At 37.6% G+C, this 27418-nt stretch overlaps 1 protein-coding gene across 1 annotated transcript; it reads left to right on the top strand.

Annotated features, from left to right (window-relative positions):
* Positions 1-643: 643 nt before the first annotated feature.
* Positions 644-27242, top strand: abat (4-aminobutyrate aminotransferase). Its single transcript, XM_085270294.1, has 16 exons — positions 644-781; positions 9171-9313; positions 10732-10829; positions 10937-10966; positions 13774-13891; positions 15274-15323; positions 16144-16224; positions 16512-16604; positions 17546-17608; positions 17736-17799; positions 19650-19798; positions 21484-21621; positions 22751-22918; positions 23791-23937; positions 24530-24641; positions 24968-27242. Exons 2-16 carry the CDS (start codon positions 9244-9246, stop codon positions 25087-25089), a joined length of 1503 nt encoding a protein of 500 aa, XP_085126420.1. The 5' UTR covers positions 644-781; positions 9171-9243; the 3' UTR covers positions 25090-27242.
* The last annotated feature ends 176 nt before the right edge of the window (positions 27243-27418 follow it).

The following is a 27418-nucleotide window of genomic DNA, read 5'->3' on the forward strand; positions in this document are numbered from 1 at the left end:
AACTGATACTCTGACAGGGGACAAAAAGAGACAGCGACTATATATACACCGGTACACAAAAGGGTGATTAGGGAAGTGGAGACAGCTGGGAAAAGCAAAACACGGCTGAACAAAATCACAACAGAAGTGACAAAACTCAAAAGGAAGGAAGACTTTAAAGAAACTTGTCAAAACTCAGCTCTTCAAAAAACGTCAAGCTTTTTTGCTCAATTATATACTTTTATTTACACTATTTATTTATGCTGCAGTACGCCAGAAAAAGCACTCAAAGCGCTTTAGGCTACATACTTCATTCTCCTAGTCACACAACACCCAATTGTTGCCGTAACAAGACAATAAAAAGACACAGTGATGATTAATAAATTAATGCCAGTGTCCTTCCGTTTCCACGCCTTTTTCCACTCTCGTGCCAGCAGAGACTCTTTTGATTGGCTGTTAAATAGCAGCCAATCTCATCGATCTCAGAAAGCTTTTTTTTTTTTTTTCTCACTGAAAACAATAATTAATTATCCTGTTGGGATTTTTCATTTCAACGAAATGTATAATCGTCTTGTAACACACACCTCAGCGTACCTTTAGATTGAAAAAACAAGGTCTCTCTCTCTCTCGGACTGACAATAAGCCCCTCCTCTTGTACGGAGCAGCCCTCGCTCCTGGTGGATGATGTTGTCAGGGTGGGCGGAGTCTCTGGCTTTGCAGAAATCGAGGAGACTGCTTCTTTGCAACAGCAGTGGTTCCGGCAGTTTTGCGTGTGGATCTTGCTGTTGTCACTGGATCATCAGTAAGTGTTCTCAAAGCCTTTATCATTTTCACATGGGTAGCTTAGATGAGATCACAATCGCTGTGGAACTGGCACATCGTGATTCTGTCAGGTCTGTTAAACGTCAGTGCACTGGGATCTGCAGCAGCCCGCAGCAGCCTCGACTGGATAGCTTTTAATGAAACGTCTGTCTCATTTTAACATATTACTAGTTTGGATTGGCCAGCCTATTACGATTCATGAACCTCTAATCTCTGTGTGAACCAGCCAGAACCAGTGGGATCCAGATTTTTCAGAAGAGCGGAATGCCAATAGCACACACATACTGTCTTTATTGTCCTGGTTTATGGCAACTCCAGTCTGCAGCAAAGGGCGGCCGTGTAATCAATACCTTGTTTACATGTATTCAAATCAGGACTCTTCACAGCGACTCCTAAAAGCATCAAACATGTACTGCGACATGAACGAATTTAAAGGTTATCAGAATAACGATATATAAAATAAGGTGTTACTCGCTATCATTACCGACACGAGACACTATTAACAAATTTATTTTGTTCTGGTTGTTCTTAGATAAATACTTGCTGTATAACTGAAGTAAGGAGTTGAAATGTTTTATTTTATAGATTATTGGCCCAGGTTTGTATCACAATGATAAACAGAGAAAACATAATCGCGTTATGTCTGTGTAACATTTTATGTACGAACGAGTAGCTGAAAAAAAAAAGTTCCTCTGATGTTTTTCCGTAATAATTTCTTTAAATTGGGATTGCTCAAAAATCTGATGTGCATTCTGTCAATAAAATAAAAGCAGGTAAATCACTTTTATGAATCGGGACATATTAAAATGTAATCTGGTCTTAAATTTGGGTATATAGAAACAGTAAACCTGAACGATATACATATATTGGTTGTATCATTGTTTTTATATATATATATATATATATATATATATATATATATATATATATATATATATATATATATGAATAACAAAACATAAATCAAAATCCCATTACTTATTTAGGAAACGTAATCAATGCTGAAGTGGTGTGTTAAAAACTAAGTTCATCCTTACTTCCATAGGAATAAGAAGTATCTGCTGCTCCTCTGTTCCATTCTAAGAAAGCACAAAATTGCTTTCCGGTGTTATGCAGATGATACTTAGTATCGTCTGTTGCATGTTGTGGTTAGTCACTTCTTTCTGTTTCGTCTTCAGCTTTTGCAAAATGCTGCTGCACAGGTTTTAACTGGAACATGGATGCGAGAGCACTGCCTGCCTGTTTGAGGGTCCATTTTAACATTTTACTTTATTTGTTTGTTTGTTTGAAATTCTTTATTTAAGAACAGCGTCAGTCAGAAATGGTACAAAAAGTTTCCACCACACATTATTATACAAAGTTCTACCACAATGTGTTTATGTGTTTCCAGTTTCCAGGTTGTTTCTAGCTCAGAGGGTGACACTGCAGGGACAAAGATCACTGTCAAAGACATGATACTGTTATCTGTTGGATTGGCAAATACGACCAAGAAAAGTCATTATTTTATATGTGAAGTCACAGTTTCAGATTTGACACTTGAAGTGTCTGAATCTGACATAACCCAGAAAGGTTTTCCACCTGTGAATGAGTAAAAAGACAACTTATCTTCCAGCCTTATAAAAACTGCAGTGTCTCCGACATTGAACATTTGGGTTCTTATATTTGTCTTGATGTAGGGTTTTGAAATGTGTCATCACGGTCTTCCAACAATGCTCTCTCCAAGTCAGCTGTTAGTTGAAGACCATTGGCATTTGCCAATACTACCCCAGGCTTGCTCTGATCGTCTAACCCCCACCTCAGACTCCCATTTCTCTTTGACAAATGAAGTATTGTCATTGTTAGCAAAGGAGAGCGTATTGTATAGTTTACATATCCCTTTAGTTAAAGTTTTATTCAAAGCAAGGTTTTTTAATTTTTTGGAACTCTCATTCTGATGTTGTTAAATTTACAGGAGTATGATTCTGGACGTAATAGTTCTGCAATTAAAGATATTTTAAAAAATAGTTTTGCTCCAAACTGCATCCTGTAAAAAGAAAAGGCTATGAAATTTACCCTTTTGTGTGAATGAAATACAGGTCCTAAGTAAGGATTCAAGTTTCAGTTAGTAGTTTCCTTCCATTAAACTTTGTAGTCTTTATCGCACTGTTAAGGTTCAAATATTGAGGAAGGAGAGTACAAACAACCATAGTCCAGAACTTGGTCAAACAATTGATTTTAATGAAATACACGCGTGGGGGGAGGGGGGGGACCAGCTCCGTTTGCAGACAGCGCTGATCTCCGACTAATCAAAGCATAAGCATATATTTTATACCATCAGGGCTTGAATTTAATGACGCCCCCTCATGCGTCATCAGATACAATATATGCATACGTCAATTCAAAACCACAATGACTTTTAACACAGTTTGAAAAGGAACATTGTCTCTATCTTCATGGCAGATGTTTCCTGTCAACCTTTTGACTACCGCTTCTCCAACCCGCAGTTACAAGTCAACATGATTAACCTCTCAAAACCACAATAACAATGACCTATAAATGATTCTCTCTAACTGAGTGTGTGTGTGTGGTTATAACTGCACCTGTTTGTTTATATATATAACACCCAGCACGCCCCTGCGGGCGGGGCGTGCTGGGTGTTTTATATATATATATATATATAGCTAGAATATATATATATATATATATATATATATATATATATATATATATATATATATATATATATATATATATATATATATATATATATATATAACACCCAGCACGCCCCTGCGGGCGGTTTATCCTTCAAGCTCGGGTCCTCTACCAGAGGCCTGGGAGCTTGAGGGTCCTGCGCAGTATCTTAGCTGTTCCCAGGACTGCGCTCTGTCCAGAAGACTGCGCTCTTCTGGACAGAGATCTCCGATGTTGTTCCCGGGATCTGCTGGAGCCACTCGCCTAGCTTGGGAGTCACCGCACCTAGGGCGATATATATATATATATATATATATATATATATATATGGCATGCCGCCACGACATTAAAATACAAATTTACATGATATTTGGAGGCGGTGCAGTTAACAGTAACATTTACTTTGTTGTTGATGCTAACATGGATGTGACAGTTGGTATTTACCTTAATCAGAGGATGTATCTTTTTGTGAGTAGGTGTATACTGACTTCAGAATTCATAGAGGTCCTTGTTCTGTTTCAGAATTCATACCACAGCCTTATGTAGTATTTTAGGTGCTCAGAACAAAAACATTTCATATATTTACAGTTTCATTAGATACATTCAGTGTTAGTAGCTGTGCTTTGGATTTCTTAGCTGCTGTATTCAATAGTACCACCGCACAGCTGATTACACAACAGATTTGTTGTCAAAGTAAGTTCAGTTTGTTTAAGGACAGGGCAGAAATGCTGCAGGTTTAGGCAAAACAAACAAACAATCACACAAAAACTGTAAATATAATTCAGATGTTCTGGAGAACAGTTTGGTTTTGTTTTTTGGTAGGTTTTCTTACGCTTCACAGGTGGACATTCTGGTGACCTTTGGATCATTGTCTGCATAACCCTTCAGGGTTTAAGCTGATGACTGAACTGTTTCTTATTGTTAAATTATGACCCAACTGAGACGTCTAGTTCTTTAGATGTTTCTCTGGGTTCTTTTGTTACCTCCTGGATGAGTCATTGGTGTAGTCTTGAAATAATTTTGGCAGAGTTCATTTTTAACATAGCTGGTTCCTGCTAGTCACAACGGATAGCTGGTTCTGCTGGAGTTCTCTTCTTGGTAACCATTAACAGCAGTCTCACTTGATGTCATGCCTACTTATTTCAAACAACTCCAGCAGTATATTCTCTGATTTAAAAACCTATTTTGAAGCTCCCTTTTCTTTCAAATATTTAAGAGAAAACTGTACTCTTAAACATTAGATTGTGTTTCTGGATGTTTCCCAAACTGGTTTTAAAGTCGTCTTAAGCACAAAATCTGTATTTTTATTAATTCTTAATGATCTTTTACTACTTTTTAAGTGACTTTGACTTTCTTGTGCTCTGCTGCTTTAGACACAATAGACCACACTCATGGTTCATTAAAACACTATGTGGGCCTTAAAGGTATAGCCTTAGAGTGGTTTAGGTTCTTTTAACACATAGAACCTTCTTACCATCTTGGTGATCTATGTCATATGGAGTCCCACAAAGATCAGTTCTCTGGCTAATCCTTTTTTCCCTTTACCTTCAGTGCCTGGCATTGATTTTTTTTTTTTTTTAATTTTAAAAGATGGCCTTCCACATTTCTATGTGCCTGGCACGCATGCCTATAAAAAGAAATGTCTCCCTTAAACACTCCAGTAATGGTTTAGGGGAGATGGATGAAAACATGGAAAGCTTTATGATGTCATTATGTTCTGACCCAGGAGTGCCTGTGCTGCTCCTCTCTTGGACTTGGTCCTCTGCAGCTAAACTCACAGTAACAAACCTTGGTGTGAAACAAGACTGTAATTTTAAACTAGATAAGATAGATTCTTTCATTAAAGCATTTATCACTTTAGTCCAATATCCAGAACCAAATCCACATTATTATTTTAAGTTTTTGAGCATCTCCTTCATGCTCTGATAACAATGCAATTGGACTATTATAATGCACTTTATGTTGCAATGTTTTCTTTGGTCAATCCAAAATGCTGCAGTTTTTCTCTTAACTGGTACTCACAAGCATAAACACATCCCATTGTCCCTCTACTGGCTTCCTGTTCATTTTTGAATATTTGATCAGTTTTAAGACCTTTAATGCATCAGCACCACTGACTCCATCTGTAGGAGTCCTTAAAACCTGGATGAACAAGTTTTTTCAGGTATTATCCCGAATTTGTGGAATGAGCTCATTGCCCATGTTAGGATGGCCCAATTACTGCCTGTTTTAAAACTCTTTTTTTAAATTTTATTCCTCTGCGTTTGACTCTGAATAACTCAGCGTTTAACTTTTTTCATTGCCTTTTATAAAATAATTTTATTGATTTGTTGTGCAGTGTTTTGGTACTTTGTTTGGATTTTACTGCACATTTTATTGCACACATATTACTCCTTCCTATAGGTTTATTGTAGAACAATTAAGGTCTTCACCTTACAATATTAAGCACCTCGAGGCGACTGTTGTTGTTATTATAAATAAAATAAAATTGAATTGAACTTTAATTTTACTACTGAGTGGGACCAAAAATATCTCATATAGAATCACCACTCCCATTCTTTAAAAAAAAAATGCATAAACAAAAAGGTTTGCTCACACTTCCATTACCTGATATTACTGCGGCATTAACAGGATTAACACTGGTTTCTGCCACCAAAGCTCTGAACAACATTAGTGCTAATTTACATTTTGGATACAGAAAGGGAAAAATAGATTGACCTATATAGAAAAATGAATGGATATTCACAGAGTTGAAATCATCCAACAGTACATAGTGTATATGTTTCCCAGTTTGCTTGTGCAGGTTTTTAAAATAATGACCAGGGCAAATATCTTCACTCTACTGATCACTGGTCACTGGTTTAAAATCCTATCGTTGACACACACACACACACACACACACACACACACACACACACACACACACACACACACACACACACAGGCACAGACACAGACACAGACATGCATACACAGAAGGCAGACGTCACAGTTGGAAGCATGTCAAACACCAGCTACTCTTGTTCTATGATTTAATTTTTCTGACAAAATCATTTGTTCCCCAGAATAAAGTAGAACACCCTTATGGCTTTTTATGTTTTTATGTTTGTTAAAAATTCTTCCATGAATTTTTAACAAATGATTGTTTCATAGAGTTCATTGGATCTGGGATTCTTCATATGTAAGGAGGCTTTATAAATAAAATCAATCTGATCAATGTGGTTTTCATGTTCAACAAATGCTAATTAAACTTAAAGTGATTGTTGCATGGCATAAATTTGTCAAAATTTGTCAATTATGAGGAGAAATATTATATGCCCCACTTCTGTAATCTTACTCAGTGGAAACAAGAAACATACAAATGTGTCTTTATATTCATTTAGCGCCTGGGCTGTTGCCATAGTGACAGGGTGGTAATGTCAGTTACATTTTAACTTGGTTCTTGTCACTGGGAAATAGCAATGACTGAACAACATGAACCTGTGATAGTCATGTATTTTACTTTTATGTGAACAACACCTGCACAGCGCTTGACTAGGAAAGTAAATGAACAGTTACAGTGTTTAAAGAGCATCTGAACCACTTGTTAACAGCCTCGATTGCATCAAGTGCTCAAAGGAGATATTTCTGAACAACTTTAAACATGTTTGTTTGTCTCAGTAACCCAGGAAAGTAAAACTTCCCATAATTACTTTTACTTAGCATTATTATGAATGGGGCCTCAACATAAATTAATAATCCACAACTAAAGTCCATATGATTTTAACTATTTCATTTGACAGTAGTGCTGCTGAATTCCTGTTGAGTTCAGATTTCAGCTTATTACAGTGCAAACTGTGAACTTCTTCTCCCCCTTGGCATATGAAGATGCAGTCTTGTGTAACTTTCACAATCAAAACCAGTTTTTTCCAGTTCATGAGGCGTTGCCAAGAAACCGTCTGTCTGTGCATGCATGTCTTTGTATGTTGTGCTTGCAGTGTGCAAGCGCCAAGGTTTCCTAGCCTGTGAAAGCAGATAACTGGATTTTTCCTGTTCCTGCAGACAGTGTTACATAACACATGATGAATGAGGAGAAAGTGCATACAGCCATCCCTGCCTTTGCCTCACTCTACCCTTAGTTCTTTTTATCATAGTAGTTAAAGTGCTACTCTCTACCTTAAAAAATAACAAATATTTTAACAAAAAGTTCTTCTGGTAGTGGGCTTGCCCAAATTTTAACATCATCAAACTCTCAAACACCCTTGAATAATACTATATGAATATAATATAGTGTTCCCAGTAAATCACCACTGTCTAATAGTAGGTCTGGGTAGCCATAGCCCCCAGGACATTAAGCAGGCATGGAAGAGATCCAGGCCACAGACATCTAGTGGACCATGAGAGCCCTAGAAGGACCTCCGCAGGGGCAGGTGTAAATAAAAATTTCCAGTTCACTCTGTCAAACGCTTTTTCTGCATCTAGAGACAATATTGTGGTTTCAATGTTTTTACTGCACGAATAGTCTATTAAATTAAGTGATCTACATGTATCTGTTGATGACTTTTATGAAACCAGTTTGGTCAGGATATATTATGAGGGAGGTTTTCTTCTCTAATTTCTTTGAGAGAGCTTTGCAGATTATTTTCATGTCAACCTTGATAAGGGATATTGGACAATAGCTGGTGGGAAGAACAGGGTCTTTGCCTGGTTTTAGCAGGAGACGTTGGCAGAATTCATATTTGTTGGTAGTCTGCCATTTTCTTATATTTCCTGTAACATTGTGTGGAACACTGCTGCCAGAATTCTTTGCTGGAAATCCATCTGGACCTGCAGCCTTATTATTGAGCATACTTTCCAGGGCTTACTGGAGTTCACCTGATGTCAGCGGTGAATCCAGTGCTGTCGCTTGACTTAAAAATAACATTTATATTTGATTTTCTTTTTTCCATCCAGTAGTATGCAAACAACTCAAGAGCTCATATTCACATAATTGTAACTGTAATGTAATTACTAAATTTAATACGTAATATGTTACTACTTTACTGAAGAATGTAATGTGTTTACAGTAACACATTGCTTTGGAATGTGTTACACTGTAGACAGGTCAAGCAGAGTGTGGCACTGGAAGTAACGACACAAACACTTGTGTGTGGGAGGGGTTTGGTAAGGAGAAGGAAAAAATACTTTTATATGTGTACAGCGAGGCTGGGGTCCTACAGAATTCAGTTAAATATGGTCGGGTGTGGAAAGAGTGCTTCACAGGTTTCCACAGAAGAAGCATAGTTTAGGGATAAAGGGGAATACTCACCCATCACTGGATGTGAAGTCACTGAAAAACCTCATTTTGGTTCAAAATCACAAACTATTTGAAGCCATTTGCAATTATTTTGATTGGTCATTCTCTACCCCGTGTTTGTTTTTATGTTCTGGTGATTATTAAATTAAAGAGTTTTGGCTCTCTCTCCATTCTTTTAGATAGTGGCTTCAAGATACCCCAGGATTTAATCCAAGATTGCATAGATATGAGACTTGCTGCTAGAATGACTTTGTAAAAAACCTACACTTTTGACTCCTCTGGTGTGACAGATGCCACATTCTTGTTTATTTAATAAAGTTAATGTGCTTTTTTTTGTTTGCTTTTTTGCACCTCTCTGCTCTCTCTGATCCCCCCTTCCCCCTTCTTCCCCTTTCCCTCTTTCTTTCCTTTGTTTTTATAGGTGACTTGGAGACGTTAGAAGCTGAGCACACTTTTTGCCTGTCTCTCACACTTTTTGACTGTGGCTTTTTGCCATGGCAACCTCCTTGATCAGTCGTCAGCTGGCTTTCTCTCTGCAGAAAAACGTGTGGCTCAGTGCTTCAGGTAAATCTAGCACTACACCAGATCCTTGTTTTCTAGTCAGGATATAACATTCAGTAGGTAAAGATGTGTTACCAGTGTTGGAGAGTGTCTTAAAACTGTTTGGACCATTGTGTAAATTAATCTTATTCTTCCAGCCATATTAGTGCCACAGCTAATAGGCTAAGCTTTTCCACATGTGGGGAATGTATTGCTTATTTCAAAGTGACTTTAAGAATTTTCAGATGATTTTTTTTAGTTGAAATGTCTCATCTGAAAATACAATTTTAATACCTCTCATGGGTAAAGCAGTGAAAGCAGAATAGCATTGTGTAATCAGTGTAAATGTTTAAACCGAAGGAGGATGTGCTTATCAATACACATGTTTGTGCTTTTCCAAGATGAGTGACTGAGTGGTGTGTCAAAGGTCTTCTGTCCATAACCACGAAGCCAGACATACTACTGTAAATCTGAGTAACAAGTAAATTATTCACTACACATGGGACACTATTGCGTTGGCAAAATCTGTCTACAGACAGCTGCCGTTATCCGATAAACTGGATTTGTGACAGGCGTCTCCATAAAGGCTGTTTTATATAGTAAAACAATGTGAAAGAGGAAGCTGTCTAGACTGTATAATATGCTATAAATAATTAATGCATTACAACAACTGTGGATTTAAAGTTGAAGCTCTGCCCTTCAAGATGTGATTGAAGTACAGACTTATTTTGTTCATTTTAATTCCAGTCTGGTTGTGTGCAGAAGCAAAATCACAAAAAAGTGTTGCTGTTCCCAAGCGTGTGGACTAACTATATATAAATGTGTGTTTTGGAGCAACTAAATTTATCTCAAGAAAGTGTTCACCTGCAACTGCTTCATAAACGGTTGGTATAAATGTCCAGCGGAGCACTGATATGAGCTTTAAACCTTATCTTTGCTTGTTTGATAGTAGATCAACTAACAGCCTAGTCATCCATGAGATGAGCTATTTCAGTTCACAGAACTTGTTGCTGTAACCGCTAGCTCAGTAAAGATGACCCCAAATTGTCCAGAACCAGTAAGAACTAGTTTCTGGGCTTATCTTGTTTTTCAACTGTGAGTCAGAGTTACCGGGATAGAGGACACTGTAACGGTCGGGGCAGATACTATGGATTTTGTTGTATAGTTGTTTGAGATATAACTATGGAAAAATATAAATTTCCTTATTTGCTCCCAAGCTGCCCTGAGCTTATCCAGGACAGAGGACATAGTTAGGGACAGTATTAGAGTATATTTGCCTTTAAAAAATCATAACAAAGAAGCAAAAGTTGCCAGCACTTTATTTGTTTCTATCATGGCTGGCACCACATGTAAAACACCAGGACATGACCACAAAATAAGTACCAAATATTACACCCCTCACACCCACACATTTATGAACTTTTTTGTGGTTTCTCCACAAGGTTGCAGATATGTCAGCAAAGCAGCAGCAAAGACACAGGTGGAGTTTGACTACGATGGACCCTCCATGACAACTACAGTCCCTGGTCCACGATCACAAGTAATGGTGTACACACACACCACACCACACACACACACACACACACACACACAGACACAGACACATTTATTGCAATCAAAAGCTTTTCTCTCTCTTTCTATTTCTAGGAGCTGATGAAACAACTGGGACAAATACAGGTGAGATGTGTGTGTTAGTATTTGTGGTTTCTGCTACTTACAGTTGAGCATGATTGTCTACAACAGCATAAATACAACAAGAGTACTTCTCCATCCTTTTATATATGAGTTTATTTATTTGTTTTTACTGAATGCCTTGTTTCGGTTGATACTGGTTCTGGATACTGATCTCCTACAACCGCTGGCAAAAATTATGCAGTCATCACATTTGCAAGATGTTCAGCAACTTTGTAATCTAAAAGAAATACCTGAACAAATTTCAATATTTTTAATCATGTTCAGGCTATAACAAGCTGGCTGCTTTTGGTGGATATGCAGAAAATATTTATTGAACAAAAGTTGGCATTGGAAACTGGTGAACTGGTCTTTTTTTTTTGTGTGTGTGTTTTTCAGGGGTTGCATATTTTTTTTGGAAATTATTTCACTGATTATGTTTGTACATTAATAACTGAACATTTTTTAGTATATTGCATTTTAATAACATGATACAGTGGGGCAAAAAAGTATTTAGTCAGCCACCGATTGTGCAAGTTCCCCCACCTAAAATGATGACAGAGGTCAGTAATTTGCACCAGAGGTACACTTCAACTGTGAGAGACAGAATGTGAAAAAAAAATCCATGAATCCACATGGTAGGATTTGTAAAGAATTTATTCGTAAATCAGGGTGGAAAATAAGTATTTGGTCAATAACAAAAATACAACTCAATACTTTGTAACATAACCTTTGTTGGCAATAACAGAGGTCAAACGTTTACTATAGGTCTTTACCAGGTTTACCAAGTTCTCACTGATGGAAGGAGGTTTTGGCTCAAAATCTCACGATACATGGCCCCATTCATTCTGTCCTTAACACGGATCAGTCGTCCTGTCCCCTTGGCAGAAAAACAGCCCCATAGCATGATGTTTCCACCCCCATGCTTCACAGTAGGTATGGTGTTCTTGGGATGCAACTCAGTATTCTTCTTCCTCCAAACACGACGAGTTGAGTTTATACCAAAAAGTTCTACTTTGGTTTCATCTGACCACATGACATTCTCCCAATCCTCTGCTGTATCATCCATGTGCTCTCTGGCAAACTTCAGACGGGCCTGGACATGCACTGGCTTCAGCAGCGGAACACGTCTGGCACTGCGGGATTTGATTCCCTGCCGTTGTAGTGTGTTACTGATGGTGACCTTTGTTACTTTGGTCCCAGCTCTCTGCAGGTCATTCACCAGGTCCCCCCGTGTGGTTCTGGGATCTTTGCTCACCGTTCTCATGATCATTTTGACCCCACGGGATGAGATCTTGCGTGGAGCCCCAGATCGAGGGAGATTATCAGTGGTCTTGTATGTCTTCCATTTTCTGATGATTGCTCCCACAGTTGATTTTTTCACACCAAGCTGCTTGCCTATTGTAGATTCACTCTTCCCAGTCTGGTGCAGGTCTACAATACTTTTCCTGGTGTCCTTCGAAAGCTCTTTGGTCTTGGCCATGGCGGAGTTTGGAGTCTGACTGTTTGAGGCTGTGGACAGGTGTCTTTTATACAGATGATGAGTTCAAACAGGTGCCATTCATACAGGTAACGAGTGGGGGACAGAAAAGCTTCTTACAGCAGACGTTACAGGTCTGTGAGAGCCAGAGATTTTCCTTGTTTGAGGTGACCGAATACTTATTTTCCACCCTAATTTACGAATTAATTCTTTACAAATCCTACCATGTGGATTCATGGATTTTTTTTTTCACATTCTGTCTCTCACAGTTGAAGTGTACCTCTGGTGCAAATTACTGACCTCTGTCATCATTTTAAGTGGGGGAACTTGCACAATCGGTGGCTGACTAAATACTTTTTTGCCCCACTGTATATCATTTTTAAAAGTCACTTTATCTTCCGTAGTAGGTCTCTACTGTAGTTAGTAGGTATGTAGTGACACTGAGGCAACAACTACACTCATCATTGTATGAAACTTTTCAGCATTACAAACAAAAATGTGGAACACACACACAAACCTAGACATGTTTTAGAAAGGCAGTCAGACAAACTGTGACCTCAAATGGCTCATTGTATTCAGGCCAAATAAGCAAAAACCGCATCTAAGTATGACATACAGATAGGATGTCCTACGAGAGCTCTGTCAGCTTATTCTAACATGTTTGCCTTTAAATATTAATTGATAGTAATACATATTCTCTTGAAATTGTAATACTTTTTCTCTAGCTACAATGACTATGCCATGCTTCTGTGTGTGTGTTGGTAGATTGGGTCTGTAAGTATGTTAAGTCAGTGAACTACATAAATAATTCCTGGAGCACAATATGCTGTTCCCTCTTTTTTTTAGCACCATCCACTCTTAAGGTTATATGGTGCTTCTGTCGTATCTGAAGCTCAGTGATACCAGAGATGGCATTATGCAAGTGATGTCTTCATATTGTGCAGGTGTTTGTGTGTGGATTTTGATATAATTTTATTCTAATTGTTTGTATTGTAGTAACAATAAAGTTATTAATAATTTTCAAGGAAACTTTGAAGCATGCTAGAAAGACTGTTAAAAGGTTACAAATGCAGAATGAATTGAAGGCGTTATGTTTACCTTCAACATAAGATTCTTCAAGAACCATAATAGGCTGAATTTATTTTCTAAACATATGCTAAACTGTGCTGTTTTGTTAAACTGCACTGTTTTTTATAGCAAATAACTTGCTGCTTTTGTCTTTACAGACTTTTTGTTATCATATTCCAGACTCGAGAATAATTTATGAATATCTTTATACTCTTAATCGTAAGTACCATGTGAGGTTTTTAATACATAACATGTTTTTCCCCAGAATACTGGTGCCATCAACTTTTTCTGTAACTATGAGGAGAGCAAAGGGAACTACCTAGTGGATGTGGATGGGAACCGCATGCTGGATATCTACACTCAGATTTCTTCCATCCCAATTGGTTAGTACAGATATTTATGTAATAACTTCAGTTTAGATTGTTGAATTGTGAGACAGGGATGAAATCTATAATCATAACAAATGTTATTTTATATTGCATAGCTGTCATTGAAAAAGGGCAGACACTATGGTTGGATAATAAATGGTTTCACCCAGCCATGAGCCATGAGTGAAAGACGTTTTTGAATTTTAATTTATATTGTCTGAAAAATGGCCAAAAAAATCACAAATTCTGCCAGGCTATGTTAACTCAGTGTAAAGTGCAATGGTTTTGTACTTAAGACAAGTTAGTATGAAAAACATAATTTGCATATAAGCCCTCAGTTTGTACTCTTTCTCTCTGTGTGTGTGTGTGTGTGTGTGTGTGTGTGTGTGTGTGTGTGTGTGTGTGTGTGTGTGTGTGTGTGTAAAGGAGTCTACCTTAACATCCATCAGAAAAAACTATATGTAGCTGGCTGTGTAGATCAGCGGCCCCCAACCTTTTTTGCGCCACGGACCGGTTTATGCCCGACAATATTTTCATGGACCGGCCTTTAAGGTGTTGCGGATAAATACAACAAAATAAAACTAGTACCGGTACCGAAAAAAAGAAAATTTATTCATAACACACATGAAAAGACCAAGGAAAACCGAGTAAATGATAAAAACGATAACAAAATAACGCTGAAAACCGATTAAAAACCCTGAAAACTATACATTTCAGCCCTGAGCCTCAACTCTCGCGGTCCAGTACCAAACGAGTCACGGACCGGTCCGAGGCCCGGGGGTTGGGGACCGCTGGTGTAGATGAATGGCTGCATGCTTAAAATGTATTATCATTATTAATTTTTCTAATGTTATGAAAGTTTTTTGTGTCATAATTTATGATTTCAAATGTTTTTCCATTTCATCTAGTTAACTCAAGTCTAAAAAGCAATGGGGACTACTGTGTCTCATCTGTAATCTATATCTGTTTTTCAATTGAAAACTGGTTTTAAAGGCAGTATTACATATATGGCAAGCGTCTTGTTGGTGCAAACGAGGAGCTTAACAGACAAATACTGATTAACTATCATGATGTTGCTTTTTTATTTTTTAAAGCAGGGCAAATCATAGATAACTATGGTGTTTACTGGTTCTTTTGATACAATTGGATCAATTATATATGTGGTCACTTTGCTGCCATTAGACTTGTTGTACTGTATTACTGTCGGAGTCAATTTTGATACACTGAGCTACTTTGCATTTCCACTGTGGTTTGTCCAACGGAACAGGGATATACGTAGTTTACTTGTATACTTTCCAATAAAACTAATAATACTTATTTTAATAGCATACTTGAAGGAAATGGTGTATGCGATGCTCCTTCCTTTGTAAAACCACTCCTGTTGTGTGCTCCTATAGGCTACAACCACCCTGCTCTCCTCAAAGTGATGACCAATCCAAACAATTTGGTAAGTTCGTTTCCTTTATCAGGGAAAATAAAGATATGGAGCAGATGGCATTGCAGTGAATGATTAAGTATACAGTAGTCAAAGGAATTGCATTCTGTGTTTTATACAGACAATTGTGATTTCCATTAGAGCAGTTTAGGGTAAATTATGCTAAGCTACCACAGTTCTGACATCATACAGCAGTTACAATCTTTCCTCACAATGCCACTGTGTGTAAGCAAGCTGGACAATGATCATATGATGATTTTTTGGTGTAGAATCATCATCCATGATCTCAAGACACAGTTACCTCCATAGAACTCATAGATCACAATTTTAGCTAAGCATATGGTTATATAGATAGAATAACCTGTGTTGGGATTAAATAATTTGCAGTGCCTCAATAATGCTATGCTTTTTTTTTATTAATAAGTGTTAGAAAGTTATATAGTGTAGTATTAAGTGGACACAGCACTGAAAAATAAAGGCATTAGACAACAATTCAACTCAGGGCTAAAGGACCATGACTCAAATCTCATTCTGTTTTTTGTTTTATTATAAATATTCTGACTGGAACATGAAAGTGGCACCTCCAACATATGTGTCCACTGAGTGTTTTCATCATTCTTATGTCTAATGTTGAGCTTCCTGTATGTTCTCAGAGGAGAGGTGAGGTGTAAAACAACAAATGGTTTTTAAAGTGAATGTAAATCCTAATATTTGTTTTGGTTTGGGATTTAACAAGTAGGACATATATGTAAGTACATGTAACATCCTTTTGAAAAAGTCTGAACAAGACTCTGCGTATTTGCATGTACTAGATATTTTTGTCTTTCTTCAGAGTACATTTGTGAATCGGCCAGCCTTGGGAATCCTGCCACCTGAGAACTTTCCAGACAAAATCACCGAAAGTCTTCTCTCAGTGAGAAACACACAAAAACTGAGTTTATCTTTTTATACCCAAATTTGAGCTATCACACTAATATTTTTTCTGCTTTTTTTTGTAAAACAGTACATTTTAAAATTCATGGATAACAACTATCTAACACACATTTAGAATTTAAATTTGTGTACAGGTTGTTCTTACATTCTAGTTTTCATGTAACTCCATAATGTATTATTTGCCTTTATTGCTATTTCTGCAGATAATGCTAGCTGTGCAATGATAATAATGATAATCCTTGTTACTCCTACTTTGCTTTCTGTCAGGTGGCACCTAGTGGAATGACTCGTGTTCAGACAATGTCCTGTGGTGCTTGCTCCAATGAAAATGCTTACAAAGCTATTTTTATCTGGTATAGGGTAAGTGAGTACAAATTTGATTTAATTTGTTAACACCATGTTAAATTATATCTGGTGACCACATGGTATGGGGGGTGTTAGTGCTCATAGCATGGGTAACATCTGTGAAGGCACAATTAATGCTGAAAGGTACAACATATGCTGCCATCCAAGCCAGACAATCCCTGCTTATTTCAGCAGAACAATGCACAGCCACATTCTGCATGTGTTACAACTGCGTGGCTTTGTAGTAAAAGAGTCAGGTACTAGAGTGGCCTGCCTACAGTCCAGACCCGTCTCCCATTGAACATGTGTGGCGCATTATGAAGTGCAAAATATGACGATGGAGACCCCGGACTGTTGAGCAACTGAAGTTGTACATGAACCAAGAATGGGAAAGAATTCCACCTACACAGCTTTAACAATTAGTGTCCTCAGTTCTTATTGACGCTTATTGAGTGTTGTTAAAAGAAAAGGTGATATAACCCAGTGGTAAACATGTCCAAGCTTTATTGGAACATGTTGCAGGTATCAAATTCAAAATGAGTGAAGATTTGCACGACAACAACACAAACAAGTTTATTAGTTTGAACATTGGATATCTTTTCTTTGTAGTGTATTCAATTGAATATCGGTAAAAAAGGATTTGCAAATCATTTTATTCTGTTTTTATTTACATGTTACACAACATCCCAACTTCATTGGAATTGGGTTTGTAGTAATGTTCTGTGATGTTCTATTATCAGTAATATTATTTGATCGTAACACTATAACAGACAACTGAATCCAAATCTCGGACAAAAACACAAAACCTAAAGCAAACAAAAGGTCACCACAGGAGATAGCTGTCCTTAAAAAGACGGTAGTGTAGAAAATGTCTTGTATTGAGTAGGAAAAAAAATGTAAACCAACAAGTTGGAATTAAAATGAATTTAATCTCTGTGGGTTTTTTTTTTACTTAGAACAAAGAACGAGGCCCAAACACACCAACTAATGAAGAACTGAACACCTCCATGATCAACCAGGTCTCACTATTCATTAAGTTATTCACCACTTTCCTGCCATATTGGACTCAATATTTGCTTCTTATTTCTTGATGTTTGTCTTTTCTCTTGCTTAGTGTCATTGAATCCTTATGTCTTTTGATCTCAGGCACCAGGTTGTCCAGAACTCAGTATTTTATCTTTCATGGGGGGTTTCCATGGAAGAACATTAGGTATGTTAAATACTGTATACATTTTTGCTACTGTTAAAACAACAGCACCTGTCATAAAACAATTACAGTGGTATTTATTGAACAAATAACAAACTGAATTCATGTTTTTATACCCAAATTTGAGCTGGTACACTACAACTGTTTTATTGTAAAACAGTTCATGCATAATAATACACTGGCACATTATAAATACTTTTTCATCTGAGGGATTGGAAACGGTCCAGGCAGATTGCTCAGTGATGCAAAACAACCCAGCTGTTATCATACAAAAGCCTGTGCTATAAAAATAGAAGTTTGATTAATAACACCTCAAACATGTAAAAATTGAAAGCTCAAGGGTCCACATGTAGCATTTTTATAGCTTTTCACAGATACACAAGCATTGTATGTATTTAATCCTGTATGATGTCAGTTTGAAACTTTAGACTCAAGTCAGTGTGCTCTTTGTACAACTGGGGAAATCATTATTTGATTTTTGCCTGAATTTGTAAGTTTGCTCATTTAAAAAGAAATTAATCTCTAATTGTATGGTAGTTTCATTTTAATGAAGAGAGACAGATTATCAACCAGAACTCCAGAAAAATGAATTACATAAAAGTTGTAAACTTATTTGCATGTCATTAAGTAAGTAATGATACATAAAAATACAGGTCGCTACACAAAACACAACGTATTACTTGGTGGAGAAACCTTTTTTGGTTAGTACTTTACTTCTTGTAGTTCACTGGATTTGCACACATTTCAGAAAGGATTTTTGCACTCCTCTTTGGCTGCTGCTTAGCAAATTGAAGCTTCAGCTTCCCCCAGAGATTTTCTACTGAGGTCTGGAGACTAGCTAGGCCACTCTTTGACCTTTACCTGCTTCTTCCTTAGTCCCTTCTATGTTCCATTGGTGCTATGCTTTAGGACATTGTCTCGCTGGAAGATCTACGAGCCCTCTTCAGTGTTCTGGCTTAGAGAAGGAGCTTCTCTTCCAAGATTTTTTGGGACATGATAACGTTCATTGTCCTCTCAAAGCAGTGAAGTGTCCTTAGCAGACAAACAGCCCTGACACATAGTATTTCCACCATAATGTTCTTTGGGTAATCCTCAGCATTCTTCTTTCTCCTTATTCCAGTTTGAATGTGGCTTCGTCTGACAAAAGCACACAAGCCTTCTCTGAATCATTTAGATTTTCGCTGTAGACAGGCCAGTTGCTAAAGCAGGGAAACTTTACAAGCACCACATGATTTTAATCCTTTATAGCTTACTGTGTTACACCTTTACCATGATCATGCTCTCCCCGTGAGGTGCATGCAAGATCTAATGTGGAGCTTCAGACTGAGGGCGACTATTTTCTATTTCTTCTGTTTTGGAATAATTGCACCAACAGTTGTCACCTTCTCACTAAGCTTCTTGTTGATGGTCTTGTAACCCATTCCAGCCTTGGGGAAGTCTACAATCCTTCCCCACCGGAGGAGGTTTGAATGGAACAAACTGAGTCTATAGACCGGTGAACACATAGCAAGTGAATATTAGGAGTATGTATAATTGATTGATTAATTGTCTGCCAGATTTCAGTCAGTCTCTGGGAACCAGAATTCTGGCTGCGTTGTAGGAGATCAAATACTTTCAGTCAATGACATGCAAATTTATTCATTTTATTTAATGTGTTTTTCTGGATTTTTGGTTGCTATTCTTTGTCTATTAAAATGATACTGTTAGAGATTGTTAATTTTTTCGTAAGTGAGCAAACTTGCAAATTTCCCAGTGGATGATGGCAATCATTAGACTTTTTGGAAAGATAAAACCAAAAGGCATATTCTAACTTTGTGGATTTGTTACTAATTCATTGCTGTTGCCTTGTTAAGGTTGTTTGGCAACAACACACTCCAAAGCGATCCACAAACTGGACATTCCATCATTTGATTGGCCTGTTGCCCCATTCCCCAGACTACAGTACCCACTGGATGAGTTTACCAGAGAGAACGCTGAGGAAGAGGCTCGTTGTTTGGAGGAGGTAGGCTGTATGTATACACAGAAAAGATACTATATGAGTATATGTGAACAACCATAAGGTACAGACCAAAATGTCATCACAGGAAGCAAAATGTTTTTTTTTTAAATATATAACAGTTTTGATTTGAGTTGAAGGTTTTTAACCTATCAGCAGAACTAGTATCTGCTCCTTTGTGCAAGGTGGAATGGTAAATGGCCTGTATTTATATAGCGCTTTACTAGTCCCTAAGCACCCCAAAGCGCTTTACACACGAAGTTACCACCCATTCACGCACACATTCACACACTGGTGATGGCAAGCTACATTGTAGCTACATTGTAGCTCTGACAGAGGCAAGGCTGCCAGACACTAGCACCACCGGGCCCTCTGACCACCACCAGTAGGCAATGGGTGAAGTGTCTCACCCAAGGACACAACGACCGAGACTGTACAAGCCGGGGCTCGAACCAGCAACCTTCCGATTACAAGGCGAACTCCCAACTCTTGAGCCACGATCACCCCTAGGTGGAACAGGACAAGCACTGCCAGAGCCCTAGGTATACTTGGTGCAGAGTCCTAGGTTTCTTCTGGTACATAACAATGTCCGGCCTCATGTGGCAAGAATATGCAGGCAACTGCTGGAGAATGAAGGAGTTGATACCAGTGAATGCCCCCCATGCTATGTTTCAGTCCATTCGACACCACCAGGTTGCATCTCAGACTTGCCCAAATCCAAATCTGGAAGAAGGTCCTCCAGGACACCATGCATCATCTCATTGGGGGCCATAAAAATACAGAGTGTCATTTTGATACTGCAATAACACATTAGCTAGTCCATGAAATTATTAATTTTGAGGATGATTTTTATTTTAGATGTGATGAGATCTCATGTGTTTTTTAATTTGTTCTTTTCATTTTTTCATTTTTTGAGATTGTATTTTTGAAGTTTAAGTAATTGTTGTTTTTTCATGACATTACACATATTGCAGTTTACATTACAGTAAAACTGAAAATAAAATTGATCACATTATATTAGCACCTGTCAAAACATGGGGTATAATGAGAAAAAAGACTGTCTTTTGGGTATGCAGTGGTTAGTACCTACTACAAATGGTCCAACAAAAGGCAACTGGTCAGCCGGTGCTAGGGCCATACAGTATTTGTCGCATGCTCAATTATGCGGGTAGAAAGCATTAGAAAACAGTGTAAGCTCCTGCATATGGCTCTACATAGAAGCACACTGTTCTGAGTTTCAGTGAAGATGCTGTACACTGTATGCTGAAAAACTAGTACGATCAACCAATTCCCAACTTCAGGTGTGATACCTGATATCACAGGACAAATTGACATCTGGCTTATCGGAGAATTAAGAAAGTGGATCCAGCTGTTCTCCTATAGCCCAGCATGAGTAGAGAACTCTTTTTTTTCCTCTTGTACTTTCCCATTGTAGTGTACATTTCAGTGGTTTTTCTGTAATGCAACCGTTCTCTGACTTGTATCCCCATGTGATGTCTGTGTTGTGTGTGTAAGGTCGGGGGGCGGGTTCATTCCACTGCAGGGCAACCTGCCACTGCATGTGGCGAATAAAATTTGAACTTGAACTTTAATGTTGCTTTAATGTTATGAATGACTGATTTAAGTTATATCACTTTGACAAAAAAGTGCCATGTTGTGTGTGATGTTGGAATTCTTGTGTGCAACTCAAGGTGGAAGATTTGATTGTGAAGTGGAGACAGAAGGGAAAACCTGTAGCGGGAATTGTAATTGAACCGATTCAGGCCGAAGGCGGCGATAACCACGCCTCGCCAGACTTCTTCCGAAGACTGCGCAATATTGCACGCAAGGTAAGACACTAGCTTTAAAGACAGACTGGTTTGTATGTGGGAGTTAATCATAATAAAAAAAAATTGGGGGCTTTTTTTCTAGACTTACAGTGTTTTAATGTTGCTAAAATATTTTTAAAGATATGTATAGATATGTCCATGGGAATCATAAAGGGGTGCAGGAAGAGCAGGAACTGAAAATGGTCTCAAAAATATGTATACAGTTTCTTTGATAATGTTGTGGAAAGGGCCCACATGAGAAACTGGGACCATTTTGGAGGGCTGCACCAATAAGCTGAATTTAATTTTCTGCTCAATATTAATGTGATATATTTATACACTGCTACTGGGAAGAGGAGATGATACAATTAAAAATGCAATGTTGGTGTTGTGTAATAACAACACCAAGATTTGATTCCATTTTAACTAACATTCCCCAAAACAATTGTGAATAAAGGTGATCATCACCAAGGGAGGATCTGTATCTGGATTTGTTCAACTTCATTACCCACAGTGTTTGTTTTGTTTTGGAGTTTAGTTTGTACATTTGTTCCAGTCACATCAACAGCAATAGCTGCAGTATCTGCCTTCCATTCTGTATCTGAAGTCACTGGAATGTCCTTGCCTTTCTTTTCACAATTTCTGCTCTCAGGTCCTACACTGTAGCCTCTGTCATAGCAGTCAGTAAGTTGCAAAGTGCGACAAACTGTGTGACTGAGTGCTCATGCCCTTATGAAATTATCCATTTTACTTATAATACCAAAAACATGGTTAATTTTCAGCACTGACCAACACAACACATCCTTATGCACAATACAATGCAAAATAACAATTTAGGTTCAGGGTTTATTTTAGTCACTTTATCTTGGATCTGCTTTAAAGGTCCAACATTTTTCCCTGTTGTGTCAGCGTGTCCTATTTCACCCTGTCCAAGCATGCAGTTACCTCTGTGATTGAAGCATTCCCTGTCATGGTCTTTTTCATTGAACCCTTGTTAATCCACGTACAGAGAGTGGTAACTGAGCTGTGTCTCGGACATCACAGCTCTCATCCAGAACCAAGGAGAAAAAGTCAAGATTGTCTGCTTTGGAGTTCAGAGATTCAAAATTTCTGGCAGAGGTATACTGAGTATATTTGCTTCCCCCCTCAGCATGGCTGTGCTTTTCATGTGGATGAGGTCCAGACTGGTGGCGGAGGCACAGGAAAGTTTTGGGCCCATGAGCACTGGGGTATGGACGACCCTGCTGACGTTGTCTCTTTCAGCAAGAAGCTTCTGAGTGGGGGTTACTACCACAAGGATGAATTACAGGCAGACAAGGTTTGACATTTTTATGTCTGTTTTTCTACAATAATTTTAAATTTTAAATTCCAACTTATTTGTTTTTTGTAAGTTCTACATTACATTAGTTTTGTAATGGGCTCAGGAGGAATAGCAGGTCATCTACTAATCGAAAGGTTGGTGGTTCAATCCCCGGATGCTCCTGTCTGCATGCCAAATACCCTTGGGCATTAATTCCAACCTCAAGTTGCTCTCCTGGACTATACATGTGAATTTTAGATAGAAAGAACTTGCATAGAAAAAGCATAGAAATAAGTGCCTATGTGATTAGATGAATGAGGCTTTTAGTGCTCAGGCAGAGGAGAAAAGCACCACATAAGATTTAGAATCAGCTAACCAATAAAAGTTAGCTTAGTTTGAAAGGAAATGAGTTTAAACATTTTAGTGTGGGAGTGGCTTCCTGCAGAGGTGGAAATAGAAGAGGCACCACATCCGGCAATATTACATGTCACAGTTAAAAGATTCTGTCTCACAAAAAAGCAGTTGTGAAAGTCTGTTGTTGTTATTCTTCATAATATTAATAGTTTTTATAACTTTAATAATAGGAATATCATTTCAATTTTACAAATTGAATGTTTATCTGAATGATTTGGCAGTCAGTTTTGGTGTGTTGTGACACAATTCTTTTCTGGTAGTTTTCATCTTTGTTGCCATGATGCAGACACATAAATGTTTCTACACTGATATACAGCCTGTCGAGAGTGCTGGTGCATCACAGGGGTTCCTGCCCAGTGTCAGCTGAAACAGGAATCAGCCCCCTTCCCTACCCATTTTGATAAGTTTTAGCTGTTCTTTTTATTTTAGGTTTTTACTACCCAGTATCCAGTGTTTTGTTCTTGTGCTTTCCGCAGCCCTACCGCATCTTTAACACATGGATGGGTGACCCGTCAAAGAACTTGTTCCTTTCTGAGGTTCTCAATGTGATTCGGAGAGAAAATCTTCTGGAGGAAGTGACCCGCTCTGGCAAAGCTTTGCTGAATGGCCTCTATGAGCTACAGGTACTGTTTTTTTTTTGTTTTTTTTAATTAACTTGGTCCAAACTCGTGGCCGTTCATGTTTGAAAACCTGCCTTAACTAAAACTGCCCGTGGAGCAGAAGTGAGTCCACCTCACCTGCGCGGCATCGCAATCATACCTACAATCATACCTTGCTAGTTTCAAAATCTGTACCGGGTCCTGTATTTGTGGTTCTTGTCGTTTGTGTGTGCCTGCGAGCTGCCAAGCTGCGGCCGATTGTGTACGGCAACCGGAGTAATAATAAAATGCTGAAAAACATGGAAACGTGGTTGCGCTGTGCCTCTTATCTGCCACAAACTGTATTTTGTATTTACTCATGTTGTCTTTTTCTAATACAAAAATTTGTTTGATCTGAAACATGTAAGTGTGAGAGACAGAGAATGGAGGCAGTAGCATTTAAAAAAAATATTATTAGCTTTTAAGTTTCAAGTTAGTACATCACTTCAAAATTCTTTGGTTGTTAATCATTGACCTGAATATTTTTGCTGGTTTTTAAGCTTACTAACTGAGCGTAATGCTGCATTTGAATGCTTTGAATGGTCGTGATCATAAATTACGTGGCTTTTTTCCGCAGGCTCAGTACCCCAGCATACTGAGTCGAGCCCGAGGACAGGGGACGTTCTGTGCCATTGATGCCTGTGATGATGCCACACGTGACAGGATCATGCTCAAGGCCAGAGACAAAGGTATAAAGCATATCAATATATGGTGTTTTTCTTTTTTATGATGGCTCCTTTGGTTCAGTTTTGCACTCATGGAGATCATGGAAGGCAAGTTTATGATATTTGCAAAACTAGACAATAATGAGGATAATCCTTTGGCTTAGCAAAGCCAAAGGGGTAAAGAAATTTACGATGTTGTCATTTCTGTTAGCAGTAACCTTAACTTATCTTTAATATAGCTGAAACTAATCAGCGAAGTCATCAAAGGAATCATATTTGAAAGTGCTAGATATCTGTCTGATATCTCTGTAAAAAACAATTATTGTTGTTCCATTTTGTTTCGTTGGCAGGCGTCCTCCTCGGGGGCTGTGGGGATCGCACAATCAGATTCCGCCCAGCTCTGGTTTTCAAGGAGTATCATGTGAACCTCTTCCTCAATATTTTTAATGATGTGTTGGCGCAGCACAAATAGATCCTTTCCAAAATCCTTCTAAAAATATACAATCCTGAGTTAAATCAGAATGGGGGAAAACGTAACTCTGGACAGTTTAAGAAAAGAGAAGCACAATCTAAACAAAATAAAATTCAACTAGCCCTGAGCTACAGCTAAAAGAAGGCTAGTTGTAGTAAATGCAAATTTTGTAGAATGTTCATGTTTCTGAAAATTAAATCTGTTAAAATAAGCCTAGAATCTTTTTAAATAAAGATTCATTTCTGTTCATGTACATGTATTCAAGTCTGGTTGAAGTTACTTTTTCCTGGAAAACAACTACTTAAAGAAAACAGTTAAACAATTTGTCTTTGTACAGAAATGTTGGCCAGTCTGCTCTGGAGATGATGAGACATCACACAGCTGTATTTTCCAAAATCTCGCCATTATAACTTATACTGAAGTATTTCATTTCACATTCACATAAAAAAGTGTTGGTTTTTACGTCAAATTAAAGTGCTCTCTAAAGCTAACGTTAGTTGTTTTTTGTGGCACTGTTCTGCTTAATTTCTGGAATCGGGAAACATAAAGTTTGCTTTATTCTTTATCTGGCCTAAAAACACTCTTGTTTTGAATATTACCAGGGAAAATATCCCTAATATGTAAAACATTAAACCTTTTTACATTTATGAATTGAGATATATGAGATTCATAAGTACGACTGCACATGTGGTTGTAATTCTGTAACAATTACTATAGCAATAAACACAATAAATGTCTTAACTCCTAATGAACTTTAGTTGTTGACTCATAGTGTTGCATAAAGCTGCTTTTAGTGCTCAAATGCAAGAGTCGCCTCACTGCATACATTCATCCTGCCACGCACCTATCCTGGATACAGAGTACAGTGTCAGTGCTGACTCTCTGTATGAACACAATCAATCTAAACTGTCCGTTAAAACTGTCCATAATGTTATGACTATTGTGTTGCTCTTAATAGTAATAAACTTGAAATGATGTAGCCAAGAAAATGTGACTCTTAAATAGACCATGAAAATGTCATAGATAATTTAGTGCCTGCATGTTATTTCAGTGTAACATTTTTTATGCCCTCTGCTCAAATGAGAGCCTTGGTAACACCATTTACTTTACTCTTAAAGAAAAAGAGCTTCATTGTTGCTGCTTGACATTTTATGGAAATATGGTTACATTTTGTTTTCAAGACTCTTGTTTTTGATTTCATTTAATACTTTTTATTTGTGACATTAGGGTGTACTTTGCTTTACTCTGTGTCACCTGGGATAGGCTCGAGACCGATGTCATCCTATTTGGGTTTTAAGTACATTACACTTTGCATAAAACCATTTCTGAGTCTGACACATGACAAACAAGGTAATGTGCTCACAGTCATTGATTCAAAATAACATATTAAAAAGTTAAAGCATAAACACTTTAGCAAATACTAAACCCGTACAATCATTATGCTACTATCTACACTGTTTACACATAGAACGAAACAGACCCAAGTAAAAGTTTACTGTAGCTAGATAAGCTATTTTGTTAAGGGGGAGTTGAACTTAACGCACAGGTCTATTACAGAGGGTGGTCAAAAGCACACATTAGTTTCAATGTGAAGCTGAAATAAATTACCAAATAACTTTAAAGCTGAAATTCTTTTGACATATTTGGCATTTTAATTTTTTAAAGTCTGCTTCTGTAGAACGTCCTCAGTAGTAGCAAATGTTCCATGCAGTTTTTAGGCAAGTGTTAGGAATGTGATTCATGTCTTTTCTAATTATGTCTTTATTGTTTACCTATTAGAACGAAATACAAATAAACAATATTTCTTCTCCTTTTTTACATTTACGTTGCATAAATTTTACCCCTCTTAATGTAGTGAATTAAAAAACAGTTCACAGGGTCAGATCATCATCCTACACTTAATACTGAACATACATGAAGGTTGGGTTGTAGGGTGTCTCCTAATATGATGGTGATTTAGACAATGGTGCCTGTCTTCTTGTTGTCAGGCATTATATGGAGGATCTGTGATCATCTTAAAAAAAAAACCCATTTACACTAAATACTTGCACTTGTGATTTAATATTGATGGTCATTGATGTAATTATTATAGATTGTTGTCTATAAAATATTCTGTCCATGTACTGTGATTAATAAAGTTTTGAGAAACTTGAGTTTTTGTTTCTGTTGAAAGGTTTTTGACCTAATAAAAATCATAGAACTGTAAATGGACTGATAGGTTATGGTATTCAGCTAGGTGTCATTCAAATCTGAAAAAACAAAGAAAGAAAAAAAAAAACGTGCCCCTCAGAATTATTTTTCATTTTAAATGTGCAAAAACTTTTAAAGG

Source organism: Mchenga conophoros, linkage group LG4, assembly GCF_057382185.1.
Source record: "Mchenga conophoros isolate Kocher_MC1m ecotype Shallow Benthic linkage group LG4, M_conophoros_male_GT1.1, whole genome shotgun sequence".
Classification (NCBI taxonomy): Eukaryota; Metazoa; Chordata; class Actinopteri; order Cichliformes; family Cichlidae; genus Mchenga; species Mchenga conophoros.

Excerpts from the sequence above, each read along its gene's own strand:
- abat (XM_085270294.1), top strand. The coding sequence starts at position 9,244 with ATGGCAACCTCCTTGATCAGTCGTCAGCTGGCTTTCTCTCTGCAGAAA. Across the intron at positions 17,609-17,735 it reads ACACCTCCATGATCAACCAG|GCACCAGGTTGTCCAGAACT; the intron begins GTCTCACTATTC and ends TTTTGATCTCAG. Across the intron at positions 24,642-24,967 it reads GCTCAAGGCCAGAGACAAAG|GCGTCCTCCTCGGGGGCTGT; the intron begins GTATAAAGCATA and ends TTTCGTTGGCAG.